Source organism: Trichophyton benhamiae (assembly GCF_000151125.1).
Source record: "Trichophyton benhamiae CBS 112371 chromosome Unknown contig01293.0, whole genome shotgun sequence".
Lineage (NCBI taxonomy): Eukaryota > Fungi > Ascomycota > Eurotiomycetes > Onygenales > Arthrodermataceae > Trichophyton > Trichophyton benhamiae.
Window position 1 is genome coordinate 229,157 of NW_003315113.1, and position 18,202 is coordinate 247,358.

General features: G+C 51.1%; 9 protein-coding genes across 9 annotated transcripts; 5 read left to right on the forward strand and 4 right to left on the reverse strand.

Moving 5' to 3' along the window:
- Positions 1–378: 378 nt before the first annotated feature.
- Positions 379–1,529, reverse strand: ARB_04030 (uncharacterized protein; the record flags this gene model as incomplete). The annotated part of the gene is made up of 2 exons (XM_003017108.1): positions 379–1,227; positions 1,326–1,529. 2 exons carry the CDS (start codon positions 1,527–1,529, stop codon positions 379–381), a joined length of 1,053 nt encoding a protein of 350 aa, XP_003017154.1.
- Positions 1,530–2,382: 853 nt separating this feature from the next.
- On the reverse strand, positions 2,383–5,643 carry ARB_04031 (uncharacterized protein; the record flags this gene model as incomplete). Its single annotated transcript, XM_003017109.1, has 2 exons — positions 2,383–2,649; positions 2,848–5,643. 2 exons carry the CDS (start codon positions 5,641–5,643, stop codon positions 2,383–2,385), a joined length of 3,063 nt encoding a protein of 1,020 aa, XP_003017155.1.
- Positions 5,644–5,827: 184 nt separating this feature from the next.
- On the forward strand, positions 5,828–6,231 carry ARB_04032 (uncharacterized protein; the record flags this gene model as incomplete). Its single annotated transcript, XM_003017110.1, has 2 exons — positions 5,828–6,022; positions 6,073–6,231. The coding sequence occupies 2 exons, from the start codon at positions 5,828–5,830 to the stop codon at positions 6,229–6,231; spliced, it is 354 nt and encodes a 117-aa protein (XP_003017156.1).
- Positions 6,232–7,345: 1,114 nt separating this feature from the next.
- Positions 7,346–8,854, reverse strand: ARB_04033 (uncharacterized protein; the record flags this gene model as incomplete). Its single annotated transcript, XM_003017111.1, has 6 exons — positions 7,346–7,473; positions 7,532–7,682; positions 7,763–7,956; positions 8,020–8,183; positions 8,241–8,545; positions 8,699–8,854. The coding sequence occupies 6 exons, from the start codon at positions 8,852–8,854 to the stop codon at positions 7,346–7,348; spliced, it is 1,098 nt and encodes a 365-aa protein (XP_003017157.1).
- Positions 8,855–9,513: 659 nt separating this feature from the next.
- Positions 9,514–10,179, forward strand: ARB_04034 (uncharacterized protein; the record flags this gene model as incomplete). The annotated part of the gene is made up of 1 exon (XM_003017112.1): positions 9,514–10,179. The coding sequence occupies one exon, from the start codon at positions 9,514–9,516 to the stop codon at positions 10,177–10,179; it is 666 nt and encodes a 221-aa protein (XP_003017158.1).
- A 671-nt stretch (positions 10,180–10,850) lies between these two features.
- ARB_04035 (SAP domain protein) lies at positions 10,851–12,975 on the forward strand (the record flags this gene model as incomplete). The annotated part of the gene is made up of 2 exons (XM_003017113.1): positions 10,851–12,753; positions 12,803–12,975. 2 exons carry the CDS (start codon positions 10,851–10,853, stop codon positions 12,973–12,975), a joined length of 2,076 nt encoding a protein of 691 aa, XP_003017159.1.
- Positions 12,976–13,420: 445 nt separating this feature from the next.
- ARB_04036 (COP9 signalosome subunit 6 (CsnF), putative) lies at positions 13,421–14,718 on the reverse strand (the record flags this gene model as incomplete). Its single annotated transcript, XM_003017114.1, has 3 exons — positions 13,421–13,830; positions 13,885–14,379; positions 14,448–14,718. The coding sequence occupies 3 exons, from the start codon at positions 14,716–14,718 to the stop codon at positions 13,421–13,423; spliced, it is 1,176 nt and encodes a 391-aa protein (XP_003017160.1).
- Positions 14,719–14,993: 275 nt separating this feature from the next.
- ARB_04037 (uncharacterized protein) lies at positions 14,994–16,952 on the forward strand (the record flags this gene model as incomplete). Its single annotated transcript, XM_003017115.1, has 1 exon — positions 14,994–16,952. One exon carries the CDS (start codon positions 14,994–14,996, stop codon positions 16,950–16,952), a length of 1,959 nt encoding a protein of 652 aa, XP_003017161.1.
- A 787-nt stretch (positions 16,953–17,739) lies between these two features.
- ARB_04038 (uncharacterized protein) lies at positions 17,740–18,150 on the forward strand (the record flags this gene model as incomplete). The annotated part of the gene is made up of 1 exon (XM_003017116.1): positions 17,740–18,150. One exon carries the CDS (start codon positions 17,740–17,742, stop codon positions 18,148–18,150), a length of 411 nt encoding a protein of 136 aa, XP_003017162.1.
- Between the last annotated feature and the right edge of the window lie 52 nt (positions 18,151–18,202).

Here is an 18,202-nt window from a genome sequence, read left to right on the forward strand (position 1 = left end):
AAAGAGATAAAAAAAAAAGGACGGACTGTGATTTAAGACTGTGACTATGCGAGACCCTGAAGGAGAGAAGAAACCTGAGCTGAACTAAACTGAACATCTGAGCAGAGGGAAAGGAAACACAGAGAAGAAATAAAGGAAAGGCCAGGACAAGTAAGAAATGAGAGAGCGAGACAGAGCAACAGACGATGTCCTTGGGTTGCAAGGCTATGGTAACAGGATATGACATCGTTTCTTCCAGTTGTAATAGGGATATATGATAAACAGAATAGTAAGGAAAAACACTAGCAGTTGTAGTCATGCGATTCCACTCCGAGAACAATTATGAGAGAAGTGATATGGTATTGGTGGGTGATAATGAGAATGACAGGCCCTTAAAATTTAAGCCTTGTCTGCAGGCAATCTGATCTGGCTGTGGAGCTTATCTTCTTCGTGGTCGTCCTCGTGGGCCATGAGACCTTCCTTTTCGTAGGCTTCTCCGTCTTCCTGGGTAGAGTCGATGTTGTGGCGCGGAGAGGTGCGTTGGCGGCGAGTATATCTCCAGAGAGCAACGAGGCAGTGGCCAACGAGAGAGCCGATAGAGCAGACAACCAAGCTGAGACAGAGTCCGATGATGGCTGGGATGATGACGAAGCGGAGAGCGTGAGCAAAGGCGCGAGAGAAGGTAGGATGCTGGTGTCTGTGGGGGCCGTGGCCGGATGGCTCGTTGTCGTTGTCCTGTCCCTGAATGGCAGACGCCTTGTTCTTTCCGTGGCAGCCCTTGAAGGCAGACTTGAGTTTGGCAGCGAACTGGATGGCGCGGATCTTAGCAGCGCGGATGGTTGCGGTGAGTCTAGCCAGGAGAAGACGTTTCCAGCACTCAGCATTGCGGCCGCATCGCTGGGATGAGATATGGGTGGCAGGAGTAGCTTCGATGCGAGAGTTGACAATGACAAGGTTGCCGTTGGCGGTCTTGATGACGGGAATGTAGAGAGTGTCGGCTGCCGCAGGGAGACCGTTCAACTGAACGGGAGTGAAATAGAAGGAGAGTAGCTCAGGGCCATTTGGATCATTGGGAGAATCAGGGGTTCGGAGGACTTCGAAGACATAGCCGGTGGGGATGTTTCGACTAGACTGCTCGTCTGATTTGCGAATAAGGCTGGTTTGGAGGTCGACGGAGGTGTCAGGATTGGGGTAGACTTCCTTTTTGTTGATGTAGAGTCTGCCTGCGTCGGTCGAGAGGTCGAACAGCTGCAGGAGACAGTTAGCGCTTGTCCGGCCGCTAGAGGCAAATTCACAAGGGAGCGAGAGAGCTGAAAGAGAGAGTACGAGGGATCGGGCGAGCGTACCATGTAGCTGTCCACGGTAGAGACCTCAGCGGCATCGAGACGGCCTGGGAACGGGCATTTGGGGCAGTTGGCAGATACGGTCAGCTTGTGGGCGTCGGGAGCCTGTTGCTTGGTGGCATGAGGGCTGTCAATCTCGGGAACGATAAGGAAAGCGGCTGCGCCTTGGAGCGCCAGGAGGGAGGTCGCGAGGAGTTTCGCCAGCATAATGTTGGAAACGGGGAGATCTCAGAAGTCAACACAGATAGGGAAAGTAAAGAAAAAAAGGAAACAAGGAAACAGAAGAGCAAAAAAGGGCCAATATATCAGGCAAGAAACGAGTGTCAAGAAGCGGTTCAAAAGGTGGTCAACTTGTTCGCAGCGGTCGAGGTTGGTCGAGAAGTGTCGCTCTCTCGCTCGCTCAAAAGGCGACGTCGAAGAGTCCAAGAAGGAAGAAGAAAGGCGGAAGTTGAAACAAGACACGAGACCCGGCGCTAGGGCAGATCGGGTTAGCCTGTACACCTTATTACGAGGGCTCGGCAAAGGGTACTTAAGGTACTTACAGAAGGCCGTCGTTGGTGCGAGGAGAAGCGGGCAGCAAGAGTAAGGAGGGCAGGATTCGGCGTGAGGGTTATTTAGGGTAACAGTTAAGGGCCTAGACCAGGGTTAGCGTCAGACATAAGCACCAAGGAGGAACAGCCCAGGAGAGGCAGAGGGTGGCAGTGTCAAGGGCAAAGGGATCAAGTACCTTTCTGCTGGCGTGTAATTTTCGGCGTAAAAAAGGCGTAAGTTTCGTAAAAAAAAGAAAGGCAGAGAGACAGGGGATGACGTAATGCCGCGTGTTGCTTATGTCAGGAGTCACGTGTGCATATTTCAACGTCAAGTCATCAAAAATAGTAGCAAAAGGAGAAGAAGAAAAGGCACGACAGGATATCAAAAGAAGCTCGGAAGGGAGAAGCAGCTGGAGGAGAGACCATGAGTCAAAAGGCAATACCAACAATCCTATGGACATGCGGAAGATGACGTGTTAACACCCAAACACGGCATCAGCCACACTCCATCTCACCAGAAATTCGTTATATCAAGCATCAGCAAGGGGAGCAGCAGGGCAGGAAGTGCAATTGGAGAGGGGATAAAGAAAAGAGAGAGCGGATGAGAAGGTGACAATAATGGTATCGTGGGCATCCACCCTGTCCCGAAGGAGGGAAAGACGCCCTACAGTAAAATCCGCGCGGAGGAGAGAAAAAGGAGAAAGAAGGGGGGAAAACATTGATATCTGGATTCCATCAAACACACCCAAGCCCTTCGAAATGGGCGGGAACTGTTGATGGACCACTTCCTCCACTGCCTATCGACTCCCGGGGGCAGGACAGAACGCAGGCTGGTTGTCAGGATCATTGCCAGAAAGGAAGGACATCAGTGTGGTTTTGACGCACACCGATGGCCTCCTGACGGACTCCCCGTTCGTTTAGCCTGGGAGTACTCTATCAAAGTGCCGAACGACCGAGTAGCTAAGCTTGTCGGACATGAGAGACCAGGGAAACACCTGCTGGGAACGAATACCAGCAACAGTCGCACGCGACGTGTCGTTGGCAGCCTCCCAAGCAGATATCTCGCTGTATCTGCTCCACAGCATGATCATCGCCCAGGCAAGCAAGAGCAGGGCGAGGAGAAACCTCAGCGACGCAACTCTGCCTCCAGGGACTTCGACAACCATGGCTGTCTGCACTTGAGCATCCTTTGTTCGCGCCTTCTGACAGACGCCAGCAACTCGGACTTCCACCTCGGCCGGGGATAGAACATCACCGGTCAAGGCCGTTTGGGCAGAAGCCTCGCTCGTCGAGACCTCTACGGAGACTGTCTGGGTGGAGGCTGTAACAACCTCCGTGCAGACAGTCTGGGTAGACGCCTCGAGTTGAGAGACGACCGCTTCTTCAGTCTGTGTGGAAGTCTCAATGACTTCCACCTCGTCCGTCTGGGTAGACGTAGAGACGGTGTTGCCACCACCGTACAGAGAAGCACTGGATGCTGGCGGGGACGGTTGACGGGATCGTGTTTGTCTCCCATCCTCTTCGTCTGTCTGAGAGCGGGAGTCCTGTCCAACCCCCCACCCTTCCAACTCCATGCTCAACGTTGCGGAGGTTGGATTGCCACTCTCCACAGGCTGGCAGCAGATGTGAGCTGCACGCTCAGCCTCCAGATCATTTCGGATCTGGTTCGCAGAGTCGAGCTGGTCCCGAACTTCGGAAAGTTGGGACCGGAGATGCTCGTTTTCGCTCTGCAACGGGCTTTTGGCAATCTCCTCTGCCAACGCCTTGCGTTCTGAGTCGGCAAGGGTGAATTTGGCCCGGAGGCCGCTGAGCTCGCCAGATAGCTTCTCCACCTCGCCGTGGAGAGAAGCCACCTGTTCCTGGTGGGAGGCTGTCTCTGCAGCCTGAGCTGCCTGTTTCGAGACAGCCTTGTCGAGCAAACTGTGGTTTGCAGCAAGATCGTCCTTGAGGCGGAGAATCTCCACCTCGGCAGAGTCAAGATGACTCTCCTTTGTAACGACCTCCTTGCGGAGACCGGCCACGGAATGGCGCAGGCTGACGATCTGCTCCTCCAGTTGCTCTCGTTGCAGCTGCTCAGCCGCGAGCCTCTCAGCGTACTCGTCGGCTTGCGCTTTTGCCCGGTCGTAGTCGTCGCGGAAGGCGTCACGTTCCGCTTTGATGGACATGGCCGAGGCGTGCTTCTCCGACACGACTCGGTCCATGGTAACGACAATGTCCTTAAGACAATTGACCTTTGCTTCTACCGAATGGCAGGGGCTTGCAACGTAGGCATTGAACTTCTCAACGTCTAACCTGTCTCCAGCATACAGGTAAATGTCTTGGATTGCTCCAGACACGTTGATTCTGTCCTGATACCCTTCCCAACCAGGTGCGAGACGGGGCATAACCCCGGACCTCCGGGCACGGGAGTCACCCATCATGTTCGGTGACCAACCGAGCTGAACGGGTGCGTTCTGTGCAGTCACCGCAAAACCGACTTGCCCGGTTGCGGGTCTCTGCACAGCCATACTTCTGGCCGCGACCCCGGTGGTCGCGGCGCCCCCAGCGGGTGCTGAAGGACCGAAGCGAGGAGCTTGCACGGCGGGACGCTGTTGAGTAGCGGGCGTCCCGGCGACCTTGCGGTCATTGCCAGTGGTCTCGTTGGCTCTGGGAACATTGGCGGGGGCAGGCTTGGGCTTACTGGCGGCAATGGTGGCCGCCGTGGTGGATGGTGGTGGTGGTGGTGGAGTGGCCAAGCTGCCCTTCGCAGCACCTGGGTGTTGAGGTGCTTGTTGTCCGTTCCCTCTGACTCCCCCCTGCTGCTGCAGCTTCTGTTGTTGCGATTGCTGTTGCTTTTGCTGCGGCTGCTGCAGTTGTTTTGGCTGAGCAGGGGGTAGAGCCAACGCTGGCTGTGCAAGTTTCGAGTCTGCTGCTTTTCTAGCTGCGCCAGCAGATGATGGTTGTGCTGCTGGCGTCTTTGGTGGTGCACTGGCTGTGGTTGTCGATGGCTTGCTGGTTTTCTTGTCGGCACCACCAGCAGCAGACTCTTTGGGGCCGTTTCCCTTTGCTGGACTTGGCTGGGAGGTACTTTGGCCGGAGGTTTGGGGGGCAATGGCTGATGCGGCAGCCTCGTTGTCTTTGTCTTTGTTGCCCCCCTTGCCACGTCTTCCTCGACGGCGTCGCTTTTTGGCGGCATCTGAACCGGCGTCGTTGTCGTTGTCGTTTTCGCTAGCCGGAGGAAGAGAGGTGGCTGGTTGTGACTGTTGGCTCGTAACAGGCGGCGGACGACGGCTGTCCGAAGGGCCTTCACCTACTGCCATGTTTTTCTTGTCGGTGCTGGCGGGTTTCGGTGGATTGGCGCTGAGAGTCTTGCCCGACGAACCCTTCTGAGAAGAAGGTTTGTTGTGGCCGTCGTCCGCCCGGTCGATTTTCTGGGGGGAAGTCGAAGGCTGCTGGGTGGTGGCCCTTTGCTTGCCCTTTGACTCCTGCTTCCCTGCAGTGGGCTTGTCTGTCGAGGTTGGTGGTTGTTGTTTGGCCCCCGACGTTGCTGCAGGTACTGCCGCCTGTGTGATTTGGCTGGCAGACGGCCCCCCTTTGCCCGCCAGTATCTTTTCCCAGGCCGTCTGGTACTCATCTACTGGGGTCGCCCACTTCGATTTGTACAAATCGGATTGACCCTGGGCATTTTGTTCCGGAGTCAGACGCGGAACGGCAACATTCGCATCCCCGATGATGTCAGGGCGTTTGCCATTGGACAGCTGTTGTTTCTGTCCGGCGCTCATTTTGGCGTCCTTTTGCTGAACAGGAGCCATTGCTTTCCCTTTGCTTAAGCTGGTGAAATTGACGGTTCGCTTAAGGAGTTGACGGTGGAAGGGTAGAACCAGCCTTTGACGTGACTGTTCTGGAAATGAAGCGAGGCGACGCGAGTGATCGAGCTCTACAGCTGCGATCGAACTGACGAAAATTGAGGACTGCGATCTCAAGAATCCCTGTGTGATGAAGGGATTCGAGCGTCAAGCGACGAATGTTGTTTTTGGCGAGGTTGGATTCGTCTCGAACGGTGGTGAGATTCCCGTGAGACTGGAGAAGAAGAACGTCGACGTTCAGGTTGATTTCTTCGGAATGGTGACGGTGTTGGCTGATTCACGAAGAGAATTGGCGGTGATCAAGCCTGAAAACGAAGACGGAGAGGTGATCTTTCGCTGATCGTTGTCGAACTCGAAGCTCGCGAGAGCTTGTAGGTGGTGGAGGATGGAGATTCGACAAACGAGTTGGCTGGCAACGAAAGGATCAAGAGAAGAGGTCACAGGTTCAAGCGAGATGCTGGCTCTGGAGAGATGGCGGAGACGGTGACTGAGAGAGTTACGAAGCTATCTGCGAACACTGTGGATGGTGGTTGACTTGATGCTACTGTGAGTCGAGGAAGGAGAAGAAAGGAGAAGAGAAAAGGGGGGTGGGAGCAGAGATTTTTATATTGCACCAAAACAAGGCGGGGCTTCCAGGGCAACCAGATCACTCCTCTTAGTGCGGTTCAAATCTGTCCTGCTGGCGAGTTTCCTAGCGCGGTATTTGGTTGATACGCTGTCCTGACGGTGTCCTGCTCGGCTGTCCTGTCAGGGTATTTGGTAACGTACCTGTACTGGAGTGCAAGCTTCGACCGGAGCTGCTAGTCCAGACCATCGCCCATGTTTCTGTCTTCTATATATACTCGTTATATATAGCCTGAGCCTTGCTATCTGGTTTCCAGCTTGCGAGTCATATATCATATCTATATAGATACCCCTGAGGAGAAGATAGTATATATCATCTATGGCCAATTTTTGCCATATAGAAGTATGCTCTCCATCTATATATCACTTCTCTGCCCTACTCCCAGGTTTCCAACGCCTCTTATATAAGGATATCTATCTACATGGTCATTGTTCTATACCTACAAAGCAACCATTTTTTCCTCCTTGTTCTGCCTTCTTTATGACTTGACGTTGAAAACTGCCATTTCAGGACAGGTCACGTGGTATGCACTTTTCCAAAGGCTGCATATAAAAACTTAGCTTGTTGAAGGCAAAGCAAAGAAAAGCAAGGCTGTGGCTGTGGCTGTCTACAGGACACTGTATTGCAGTGGTTTGATCCAAGATCAAGCTAGTATGGCCGGTAAATACGGTTTGATTAAAACAATGCTTTGTTTGATCCAGACGCCGCGTTTTTTATGTCCTGTCCTGTATGATATCAAAACAGTGGGGCCTTTGACAGGTTGCTATAGAGACTGTCAGCCAGCAGACAAAGAAGGCCTCAGATCAATCTTACGAGAAGCTTCCAGATCAAACGGTAAAGCCGTTTGATAAGGTATTGGCTGGCGTATTTTACAGGGCCGAGAAAGGAGCGCGAGAGGAGCTTACAAAGTCAATATCAACAACAATGATGCAATATTGGCTAGATAGTTACAGAAGATGGCTACATATATACTATAGAACTATAGGAGATGTATCACAAATAGCAAGTACGTAAGGCCGCATGTCAAATCTTTGCCTTCTGCTTTTGTCCCGAGACGCCTGTGACTTCCATGCCAGATAGGAGGAAGTCAGGATAAGAGAAGCCACTGCCTGATATTCCAGCAGCCTGCAGGCGCCAGGCTCCTCCATCAACTGTTGAACATTGGTCAGTCATATAGCCACGGTAAAACACAGCAGAGAAGACACGTACCAACAACAGTGGAAGCATTGACATAGTTCCCAGAGTCTGAGAAGATGTATATAGTTGCATCTGCAATCTCTTTGACAGAGCCATAGCGACCAAGCGGGATAGCAGCCTCATTGCTTTTCTTTGCGTCTTCTGTAGCAAGCCGTTTCATGCCCTTAGGAAGTTGTCAGCATACTACTCCATACCTATAGCTTTTCAAAGGTTCAATGCAATCCAAGTCGGGTTTTTTCTTACCTCCGTCTCTCCAATTGGGCCTGGGCTGATAACATTGGATGTTACTCCTACAGGGCCAAATTCAATCGCCACACTGTTCGATAGCGCGTCCACACCTGCCTTTGCAACAGAGACGTGTGTCTGCATAGGCATGCCAGTATAGTGAATAGTGGCACTGACGAAGATGATCCTCCCGCCTGTCCCGGTCGGTGATGCTATATCAAATCTGCAATCAGCTTATCTTCCTTCTCTTTCCCGATCCGAGGATAGAAACTCACGAGTTGTTCCATCAGACCGATGCTTAACAGCGGACTCAACCAGATGGGGTATCGTTGCTTTCAATGTGTTGAACGAGCCCAGCACATCTATGTCCATGACCGCTTTAAAGGCGTTGACAGACAACTGATTGATCGAGGCTAGGAAATTCCCAGCTGCTCCAGCGCTGTCAAATGGAGTTAGACCAGCTCATACACAATCAAAGGGGAGTCGAAATCAGTACATAACAAAATCAATAGCTCCCAGTTCCTCTACGCATCGGTCTACAGCCTTCTTGAGACTCTCAAAGCTGCGAACGTCGACCGATCCAATTCCAAGGACCTTCGAACCCTTGCGAGCCGTGGCAATGTCCTTGGCCATACTCTCCGTCTTCTCAACATTACGGCCAACAATGCATGCATTCGCACCTAGATGTACCAAAGCGCGAACCTGGGCACTGCATATTGTCCCAGCTCCGCCAGTACAAAAGACAACCTTGTTATCTATCTGCTCGTTAGCTTGAGGTCTACTCCTTCGGCAGGCAGTTATCTAAAATCATACCGAAAATGCCGTCCTTCCAGACGTCGCTAATGTAAGAAGACTTTGGCATCGGCATCTTGGAATGGTTTCACAGGCTACTACCGTCTCAAAGCCTTCTCTGCGTCCGGACTCCGGGGTAAAATGATCATCTATTTAACCTACAAGGCCGCAGAGAAAGGTTGGTAACTGCTCAGCAGGCGTTGTTGATGCCAAGACCTTGCGAGCCTCGGCTTGTTTTCTGCGGCTCGGCGGGTTCTGGCACGCAAACGAGCAGACAGCAAAAGCATCGAGACGATAAAACTCCACCCAGACAAGCATCGTATGGAAGGATTCTGCTCGGCGATTACTCTAAAGGCAGTGGAATACCATGGTGTGGCTGTTCGAGCACAATAGTGTCCACTGCTAGGTAGAGAATGTCCTCCTACCAACATCTTCCTCTAGCAACAACCACGGTATAAATTACCCTCAAACGGTTATGGAGTATTCTCTACCACTCAGCATGGCTGATATCTCGTGCCTTGTATCTTCTTCCCCATTCCCCAGTCTCTTGAAGGCGCCGTTCTCCAGATTCGCCAGCTATTACATAATTAGTCAACGAGTTATTGTGTCATTGCGTCGATCTTCCGATGTTTTTCCGGCCTTTCATGAGCTCCAAAAAGTGCTTTTTATTTGAGACCTTCAAGCAAACCTGCAGTCCCAGAACCTGCCAATTCACCGGACACTCTTCATTCTGAGGCCATTAAAACGATACACGGTGGGCCAGCAGGGCATCAAAAGCTCGTCTCCCGGGCTGCAACTTCTAACGTCCGTACAAAGCACACCGAGCCATAGCTCTGACAAACGTCATGGCCTGCCCGATCACAGTCGCCAAATTCGTTGGCATGATCTCTATTGGCATATCAACTGTACGTACCATGTAAAATCAATCATTATGCCCTTGTTTTTCACTAACACGAATATAGGGCCTTTCATATTCGATGTCATCCATTACTTTACCAGCTCTTCAAGGCCTTCCCACGGCTTCTGTTGCCTCCCAAGCCCTGACTGATATCCAATTCCGCGCACGTAGAGCGGCCCTGACCCTCTCGCACATCACCATTTTCACTCTTATCACAGCATTCAGCCTCTCCTCTCCTCGTCGACGGCATCCTTATCTCCTCTGGACCAGCGCATTCGCTCTTCTCGGTGGTCTCGGTCTGGAACTGTATACCAACCACCCTTCCTTCATCCAGGGCACCGAGAGCCCTCGCACCAGTACCTGTAGCTCCTATCTGTCATCTCTATGCAGCGTGTCTACATCTGGCGAACCACGTTCTTCATGCTGCTGTGCTGGATCTATTTTGAACCGTTTCTTCGGATCTGCGCCTAAGCCAGCCTCCCCCGAGAAGAAAGCAGAAGACGAAGAGTCGCTTGCAACCTCGAGTGAAATCGAGCTTGTCGAACCTCCATCAGAGGCTGAGTCTATGGGAACCTCCCGCTCAACCGAAAAACCCACACCAGCTAGCTCAGTGGCGGATGTCAATGGCGAATCCGTCGAACTGGCCATGAAGAAAGAACGCAACCTCCACATGCTCAGGACGTATCTGCTTGGTATCGGCTTCTCCATGGGTGTGATTGGCATCTGGGGCGAACGAACAAAGTAAATGCTACCACCACCACTTTCTCCTCCGATCTGATTCTGGCGCTATCTCTACTAAAAAAAATATAAAATCCCATCTTCCAGAGGATCTAGACCTCAAACAAAAACAAGAACCTTTCCCTATCAACTCCACCATTCCCACTCGGCTGTACATAATCTCTCACTATCTCTTTATTTTGGCTCATATTTTGGCAGCTATGCGGCGTGCCGTTTGATCTGATAACTAGCTACCCTCTTTACCCCGAGATGTGACTTTTACCCCATCTTACTCCGACCCACCATGTATGATATGACCTCTAACACTCCGTAGCTAGCTGCCTAATCCCATTGATCGCCATCTCGTCCTCTCCAACCTCGCCGTCGTTCCTCTTCTTCTACTTTTGCTGCTTGAAGGCGAATAAACATGCTCACGTGACCGTGAAGAAAAAAACAAAACCTCCAAAAAAGCTGAAGCAAACTAAATTAAAGCTTTCTGTTTGACCTTGAAAGGCAGGCAAATGACGGAGAGGGAGACAACCTATCGAGGCATCACCTACATATCGCAGTCCGGACTCGAGTCTAGGAGCGCAGCGCCTCACCATACGATTACACCAGCTAGGCGATGCGTGGATTCTAATTAGTCCTCTTTTTCGTTATCCCTGTGCCCTTGCCAGTCGCGTCATAACTGCAGCCGTGATGGACTATGGAAGCTTGAAGGTCACCGACCTGAAGGCTGAGTTGAAGAAGCGTGGAATCCCCCAGACGGGACTGCGAGTGAAGCAGAACTTCATCGACCGGCTTATTCAAGACGACAATGAGCGCGCTGGTACCTCGTCTGAGACACCAGCCGAGCCAGTTGAGCCAGCACCAGCGCTGGCACAGCAGCCGACAAACGCAGCATATCAAGAAACACCACCCGAACCTCCTCAAGCTCCGGTGCCCCAAGCAGCGCAATTGCCATCGAAACCGGTAGAGGAGCCTCCTGCGCAACAGATCTTGACCACCGAAGTACAGCGGACCGTTGTACCGGAGCCAGCTCCTGCGCCTGTTCCTGCACAAAAGGTTACTAGCATTTCACAGCTTATTGAACCAGTGTCGGCTCCTCCTGTCGCCCAAGCACCTGTACCTACGCCGAAACCTGCGGTAGCAGAGACTGTGCCTGCTCCAGTGACGGAGTTGGCAGTGGAAGATGTTACTCCCGCGCAGGCTGCTCCAGCACCCGAACCAGAACCCGTTAAAGAGCCTGCCCCAGAGCCTGCGCCGGAGCCTGCGCAAGAGCCTGTGCAAGAGCCTGTCCAAGAGCCAGTTAAAGACGAAAGCGTGAATAAAACGCCGTCCACGGATGTCGAAGCTATAAAGGAAGATACGGATGAGTCGAGGAAACGGAAGCGGCGAAGTCAGACTCCTCCTCCTTCCCCGAGGAGTATCGCATTGAAGAAAGCGAGACTCGAGGAGGAGCGGCAACAATCTCGGTCAACACAGGAAGAGATTAAAGCCGAGGAGCGCAAGGAAGAGCAAGAGGCGCCCGCTGCGGCACCGGCGATTGCTGAACCGCCAGCTCGAGACACGGATGTGGAAATGAAAGAGGGCACACCACCTGCGCCGGAACCGAAGCAAGAGACCGAAGAGGATGAGTCTAAGGATCGGGTAGAAACCCAAGCACCAGGTCATGAGGAACCTTCGGATAGAAATGAAAAACCTCATGCTCAAAGGAAACCGGTTGGTGACGCGAGGTTCAAGGATCTATTTCCTGCCACGAATGGGGCCCCCTTGCGTCCCGAGTCACCTCCTCCTGCTGAAGGTGATGACCGTATGGTGTCTCCTGCTTTACACCCAGCTACCACCGCTCTATATATCCGTGACTTCATGCGGCCCTTGCAGCCCGCAGCATTGAAACGACACCTCTGCTCGCTGGCTGTGCCGCCAAATTCTTCCCCAGACCCTGACGTTATTGTTGATTTCTTCCTGGACTCCATCAAAACCCACTGTTTCGCCAGCTTTACAAGCATTGCAGCTGCTTCTCGGGTTCGAGCCGCCTTGCACGACGCTATCTGGCCAGAAGAGCGCACCCGCAAACCACTATGGGCCGACTTCATCCCAGAAGAGAAAGTGAAAGAATGGATAGAAATTGAAGAGGCGCCCGGAAACAGTGGCCGTGGAGGTCCTCGCTGGGAAGTTACCTATGACGAGACCGAGGATGGTATAAAAGCAAGGCTCCAAGAGGCCTCGTCAATAACCAGTGGACCACCTCGTCCCTATGATTCTGGCCAAGGACGAGAACCACCAACGGGCCCTCGAGCAGATAGAATGGGCCCTGGAGGTCGTCAGGGAAGTCAACAGATAGGCCCATCTGGTAGCAAGATGCCAGAACACGGTTTCAAAGCTCTTGATGATAGGTTTCTTTCTACCGTCGCAAAACCGAAGTTGTACTATCTCCCTGTGCCTCGGGAGGTGTCAGACAGACGCCTCGATCAGTTTGACGATCTGGCCAGGGCTGGCCCAGTATCCAAACGAGGTGGCGATGAGATGTTCAGGTACACCTTCGAGGACACTGATCAGTTCGTCGTTCAAGGTCCAGAGTACGGCTCTCGGCGCGGCGGTAGGGGAAGGGGAGGTGGGCGTGGTGGGCGAGGAGATTGGGGAAGTAGCTGGAGAGACGGCCCCTGGAGAGGTAGACGATGAGATAAAACATCTATCTGTTTTTTTCCGATATTTCATTGCTATCCTTACTTTCCTCCATGCCTTGCATAACTACAGGTTTTCTTTTATCCCCTTTCTCACGCATACTCCGGCCGGATGGCGCCGGGTTTACCCTAGCTGAAATTAACCTACCACCAACTACCAATCTTCCTTCTTACCATTTTCCTTATTTCCTCTTGCTGTTTCCATACTCATCTCTACCGGCAATTTTTGACTGGCTTTAAACGGTGTTTACATCAGGGGGCGGTTACAGGGGATAAAATAAGCCCTTTTCACAAAGGAGGAAAATGCTAAATTTACTATATTGACCTATATGGCTTGGTTTTATTACTTCCGAGATGTGGGCTGTTATTGCATCCACGTCTGTTGTTTTCTATGTTCGGTGTAGTTTTCTATACAGCAGCGGGAATGCAGGTTCAACTCCGGTCAAAGCTCCATATCATATGGCATCCTTGCAATCGTATCATTTTTATCATTTATCATTTATTTGGATGACGTTTGAATAAGCCCTATAACTCTCTGATGAAGCATTTGTTTCCGACTTCCAGTCCCCAGGTATTACCGGTCTAGGTATGAAACAAATCCCCACCCATGCGACTAGAAAGTTGAGATTCCTTGACAATGTTGCGGGCCGTTAATTCAGAGACAGCAAATTTCTTTCCTAATTCCCGCATCTGAGAAATGTTCTGGCCCATGGAACCCAGCAAAGCGGTAAGCAGAACGTCATTTGCTTGAGCTAGGGACTCTATTGAAAACGCATTCGAATTCTCTGGGCTCAGCAGGGCAAGGTGGGAGATGACGCAGTAGATACTGCGAAGGAGGGAGTGAGAAAGCGTTGGCTTGGGAGTAGATTGTTGTGCCATGGAAGTATCAGCGCTCAAGTCTTCTGCGATCGACTGAAGATAGCATTTTATGAGATGTATGCGAGACTGTAATGTTTTGACAGCACTCAGTCTTGTTGTAAGATTTGCAATTACTGCATTAATGTTAGTACTTTTTCATGGCATGGCATGTAAGTATATTTACTTACAATCCTCATCCTCGGGGGAAAGAACGAGATCTTCCGCAGGTTCTGATAGCTTCTGTCGTTTCTCTTTATCCTGAGTCTGAGTCTCGGTCTTTGTCTTACTTGGCTCTTTATCTAGGATTGCAGTTGCATTGCCACCCCCGGTAGCAATTGAATCAACGCTTATCATTTCAGCTTCTCCTGTCTCGATGGAATATGGAACAGGCCTAAACTTCAACGCCAAAGTTCGCTGTTGGTCATCTCCTTGCATGGGTCGGTCGCCGTCATCGGCAGTATCCTCTTCATAAACCGATTCGTATACGGATATGGGAAGTTTCCCAACCGTTGAAGATGTATTTTCAACATCTGAGGAGTGGAATGCAAGGAGAATCGCAGCTTCGTTATAATCGCGGAGTATCTGCTCGTGAATGGAAACCTGCGACTGTAGAGGTCCGGACGGAGGCGTGACGGTAAACCAGCCAACCAGGTCTAGAGCTGGTGACTTGTGCACATCCTTAACTATCATTAAAGTAAGAAAATGCACTCGTGTATATAAGATACCATTATCAGCTTAAACGGGAGCTTACACTGCTGTAATCGCTCATTAAAGAACTCCTGGTGTAGGAGCACTTCTCCACTGGGGGAGGTGACCAGGTTGCAGTCGAATACGTGCTCTAGAGTAATGGACCTTCCATTCTGCTGTCCGAGTATGGCACCTACTATCAATCCCTTCTGCTGTCGAACTGCATGCCGTGTGATGTGATCGGAGATATTGAGTAGGACGAGGGGATGTAGCAAGGCGTGGAGACTGGAGTGTGAGGATTTGGAGGATATCAGAGTGTTAGATGCCTCTGCCATGGCGTCTTGGGACTCCCACCAGTCGATATATAAAGTAAAGCGGCGTCAATCAAGCTTGATCTTGTAGTAGATAGTTGTTACCTTTTAGCCTTTTGTTTGGTGTTGAAGTTGATCGTTGATAGAAGATAAAATAGAGCTCGATAAGCAAAGTCTTGGCGTTTGGCCTGTTTGACTTTGTGGGGTCGAGGCTGTCGAAAGTGACGAAACGACGACAACGTCGACAACATCCCGGCATTGCAGACATACTGATAGCACAGCAGCAGCGGACGGACGCCATGAGCAGGCCGCTATCCTTCGACCAGGTGACAAACAACCTAGAGCAGATCCTTGCGGACCCGTCGACCCCCCTCGATGTTCACCTCATTGACAAGCTAGGAGCCGAGGTGGTAGCCCAGACGGACCATGGCCTCTCCAAGAAGCTGATCATCCTGATATCCCGCGTCCTTCCGGTGCTACAGGAGGACCCAAGTCCCGTCGCAACCCTAGCAACAAAGGTGGCACAGTACCTAAGCTTTTCAGAGCTTCAGTCAATTGATCCCCGTATCGATTTCGTTTCTGGAATCAGGGCCGGCTCTCCCGCAATCAATACCCTTGTACTTTGCCTAGTTGTAAAGGCAAGCGAGTCTCCAAACCATGTTGCTGAAGTTGCTCAAAATGCAGATTTGGTCAGGTCTATTGTAGAGCTATGGCTGTCGACCGATGACTCTGGAGTATCGCAGGCCGCTTTTGATGTACTCTGGTCTCTACTAGAGGCGGACCACTTAGTTTCAAATAACGCGAACGGAGGACCCAAGAATGAATCTCTACAGAATGGGCCAATGTGGCAGAGGATATTTGCGGATAAAACTATCTATAGGCTCCTCTTTTCGATATGTTCCTTGCGTACCGTAGGACAAGATGGACAGATCAGTGCTCGACAAAAGACAGTTGCTCAGGGGAGATTGATGGAGTTTGTTGTCAAAGTTGGGTCTGTCAACTGGAATGCTATATCGAGCTCACACTTCGCTGATGTTGAATCTACCTTCCAGAGCGAGAGCTTGCTGAGCTTCGCCGCGCTTCAGATGGTCGATACGAGTGACCTCTTACTCCATATGACTCTCCTACAATTTTTCCGACAGCTGCTTGAAATCAATGCTCCCGGACTACATTACAGCCCCAGCAAGACATCCAGCTCAATCCCCTCATTCTCATCTCCATCTCTAGAATTCCTTATCACAAATGCCCTACATAGGAAGGTAATCAATTACTACTTGGATCCCTCTACCCTTGACCCTTCCACTGCAAGCTTCCTTGCCGCCCCTGTGATGGCATATGTTTCTGCCTATGCAGCTCTCTATCCAAACCACCTACTACAAGAACCCCAGACACAGCTGGATCGGCTGTGCTCTCGCATACTGGAAGGATTCAAAATACCATCCGCTCAGTGGGCCCATGGGCCCGTACCTGTGGGAGATCTCGATATCTTGGCCTCACTTCCACGAGTAATGTTAGTTGAATCTGGCAAACGAGGCCTGAATCCGCTACTCGCTATTCCTTCAAAGCCCTTACACATTGAGACCCTGATGTGTTTGGGGAAGATATTTCATGGGCCACCTCCCTCTGGAGACGCGATGGATATTGACCAGGCCATTAGCAAAGGCCCAAACCCTACCAGCTCCCGAGCTGAGGCAGCGGCCTCAAGAATCCTCTATTTTCAGTATTTAAACAGCCACCCAGGTTTCTGGTCCAACATCGTCGAAGCTGCGGAGATAATAGCTATGCAAGAGACAGCAATAGCGTCTATAAACTTGATAAAGAGTGTTGTGACAGCCAATTGGACTGTTCTCTCATCGGCTGAAGATGCACGTACATTGACCTCTGGTCGGTTTACACTTCCAACGGAGGCTGTAGTCAGCCAACTTGGTCCCTCCTCTCAAGGGAATCTCCCTGTTAGTGGAGCATGGGCGTTACTTGTTCCACCAGCCCTGACTGTTGTTCTACCATACCTTTTTAAGCAGCCCCCATCCTATGCTAATTTCGTTGCCGGAGGAGCTGGAGATACCGAGAGTGCTGTATGGCGGATTGCTACCGCAAAGTATGATGCCCTTGTCGCGCTCCAGTCAGCTGTTCAGAAAATGGAGAGTTCTACCGGAAGCCTCGATGATATTAAACGAACCTTGAAGCGGAGGGTGGCAGAAGGACCCATGGGTGCTCCGAACCAAATTGGAAGCAGAATTGAAGCCCTCGAACTATAAGAGGATCCTCATGTCTGCGCCTGTTGTAGTGTATATGTATATATTTAATTCTAGGTCTCAAGTTGTGATAGATTTACTCCTATTCCTTCCCCATATTTCGTTATCATTATAATTATATCATGTTGATAAGAACGGATGAGAAGCCATCGTTGTCTGTCTGTTTGGCCAAAATCATATCACGTGACCATTTTGAGGCTCAAAGCTGTCAAAAATTATACAAACTTCGACAACTTCGGCCCTCAAACAACTCAAGCGTGTGCGCCTTTTGCATGGCTCAACGATGTCTCGAGCTGCACGCAATAAGAAGGCACCCGGAGCCGAGTTTGCCTGGAAGTCTGAGGGGGGTGGGGAAGTAGACACCTCGCCAACACCATTATTTCCCGTAATACATCAATTCTCTTTGATATATGATTGGATTCGTCCCATGCACCTGCTAACGTGACTCAATTAATTTTGGCAGAAATATACCGTACCTGTCCCAGCTCAATTTACCGATGCAGAAATATCAAGAGTACAACTCTATCGTCAATTGCGGGAGAAAATCCACGATGGGCCGTTTTACACTGTCCTTGCATCCCAACCGTCATACGGCAAGAAAGGTGTCCCAGCCCGAGCACAGTTTGACCCTTTCCAGGGCATGGCGTCTTATGGGCAGAGATATATGAAAAAATCGAGAACTTTACCGAAATTAAGTGCAGTGCCATTTGGTAATACTCTCCTCGCCCCGCATCGCTTGATATAGTTCGAGGAACAAAACAATAGAAGAGAGTCTAACGATATTGCAGAGATGAACTTCTTCCCCAAGGAGCTATGGTCAACACTCGATCCGAAATATGTTGGGCTACCGGGAACATTTGCGAATGGTGGAGGATTCTCCAAGGCCACGCAGAAGCGAGGGTTCGAGGAGGATGAGGATGAGGACGAGGAGGACGAGGGCCGGCGGAAGAAACGGAACCAAGGCGACGAAGATGATGAAGGGTCTGATGCGGGCGGCAGACGACGAACAGGTGTTCGTGAGGGTGAAGACGCACTGGACGACGACGATGAAGATGCTGAAGACGAGATAGTGGACGATGATTTCGAAGAAGATGAGGAAGAGATGGGAGGTGATTATAATGCTGAGCAATACTTTGACGGAGGTGATGAGCTCGGTGACGGGTTCGATGAAGGTGGTGGAGATGATAACGACGTCTACTGACACCCATTCCCTCCTTTTATTCTCTCCCTTCGTTATTCCCTTTTTGCATATT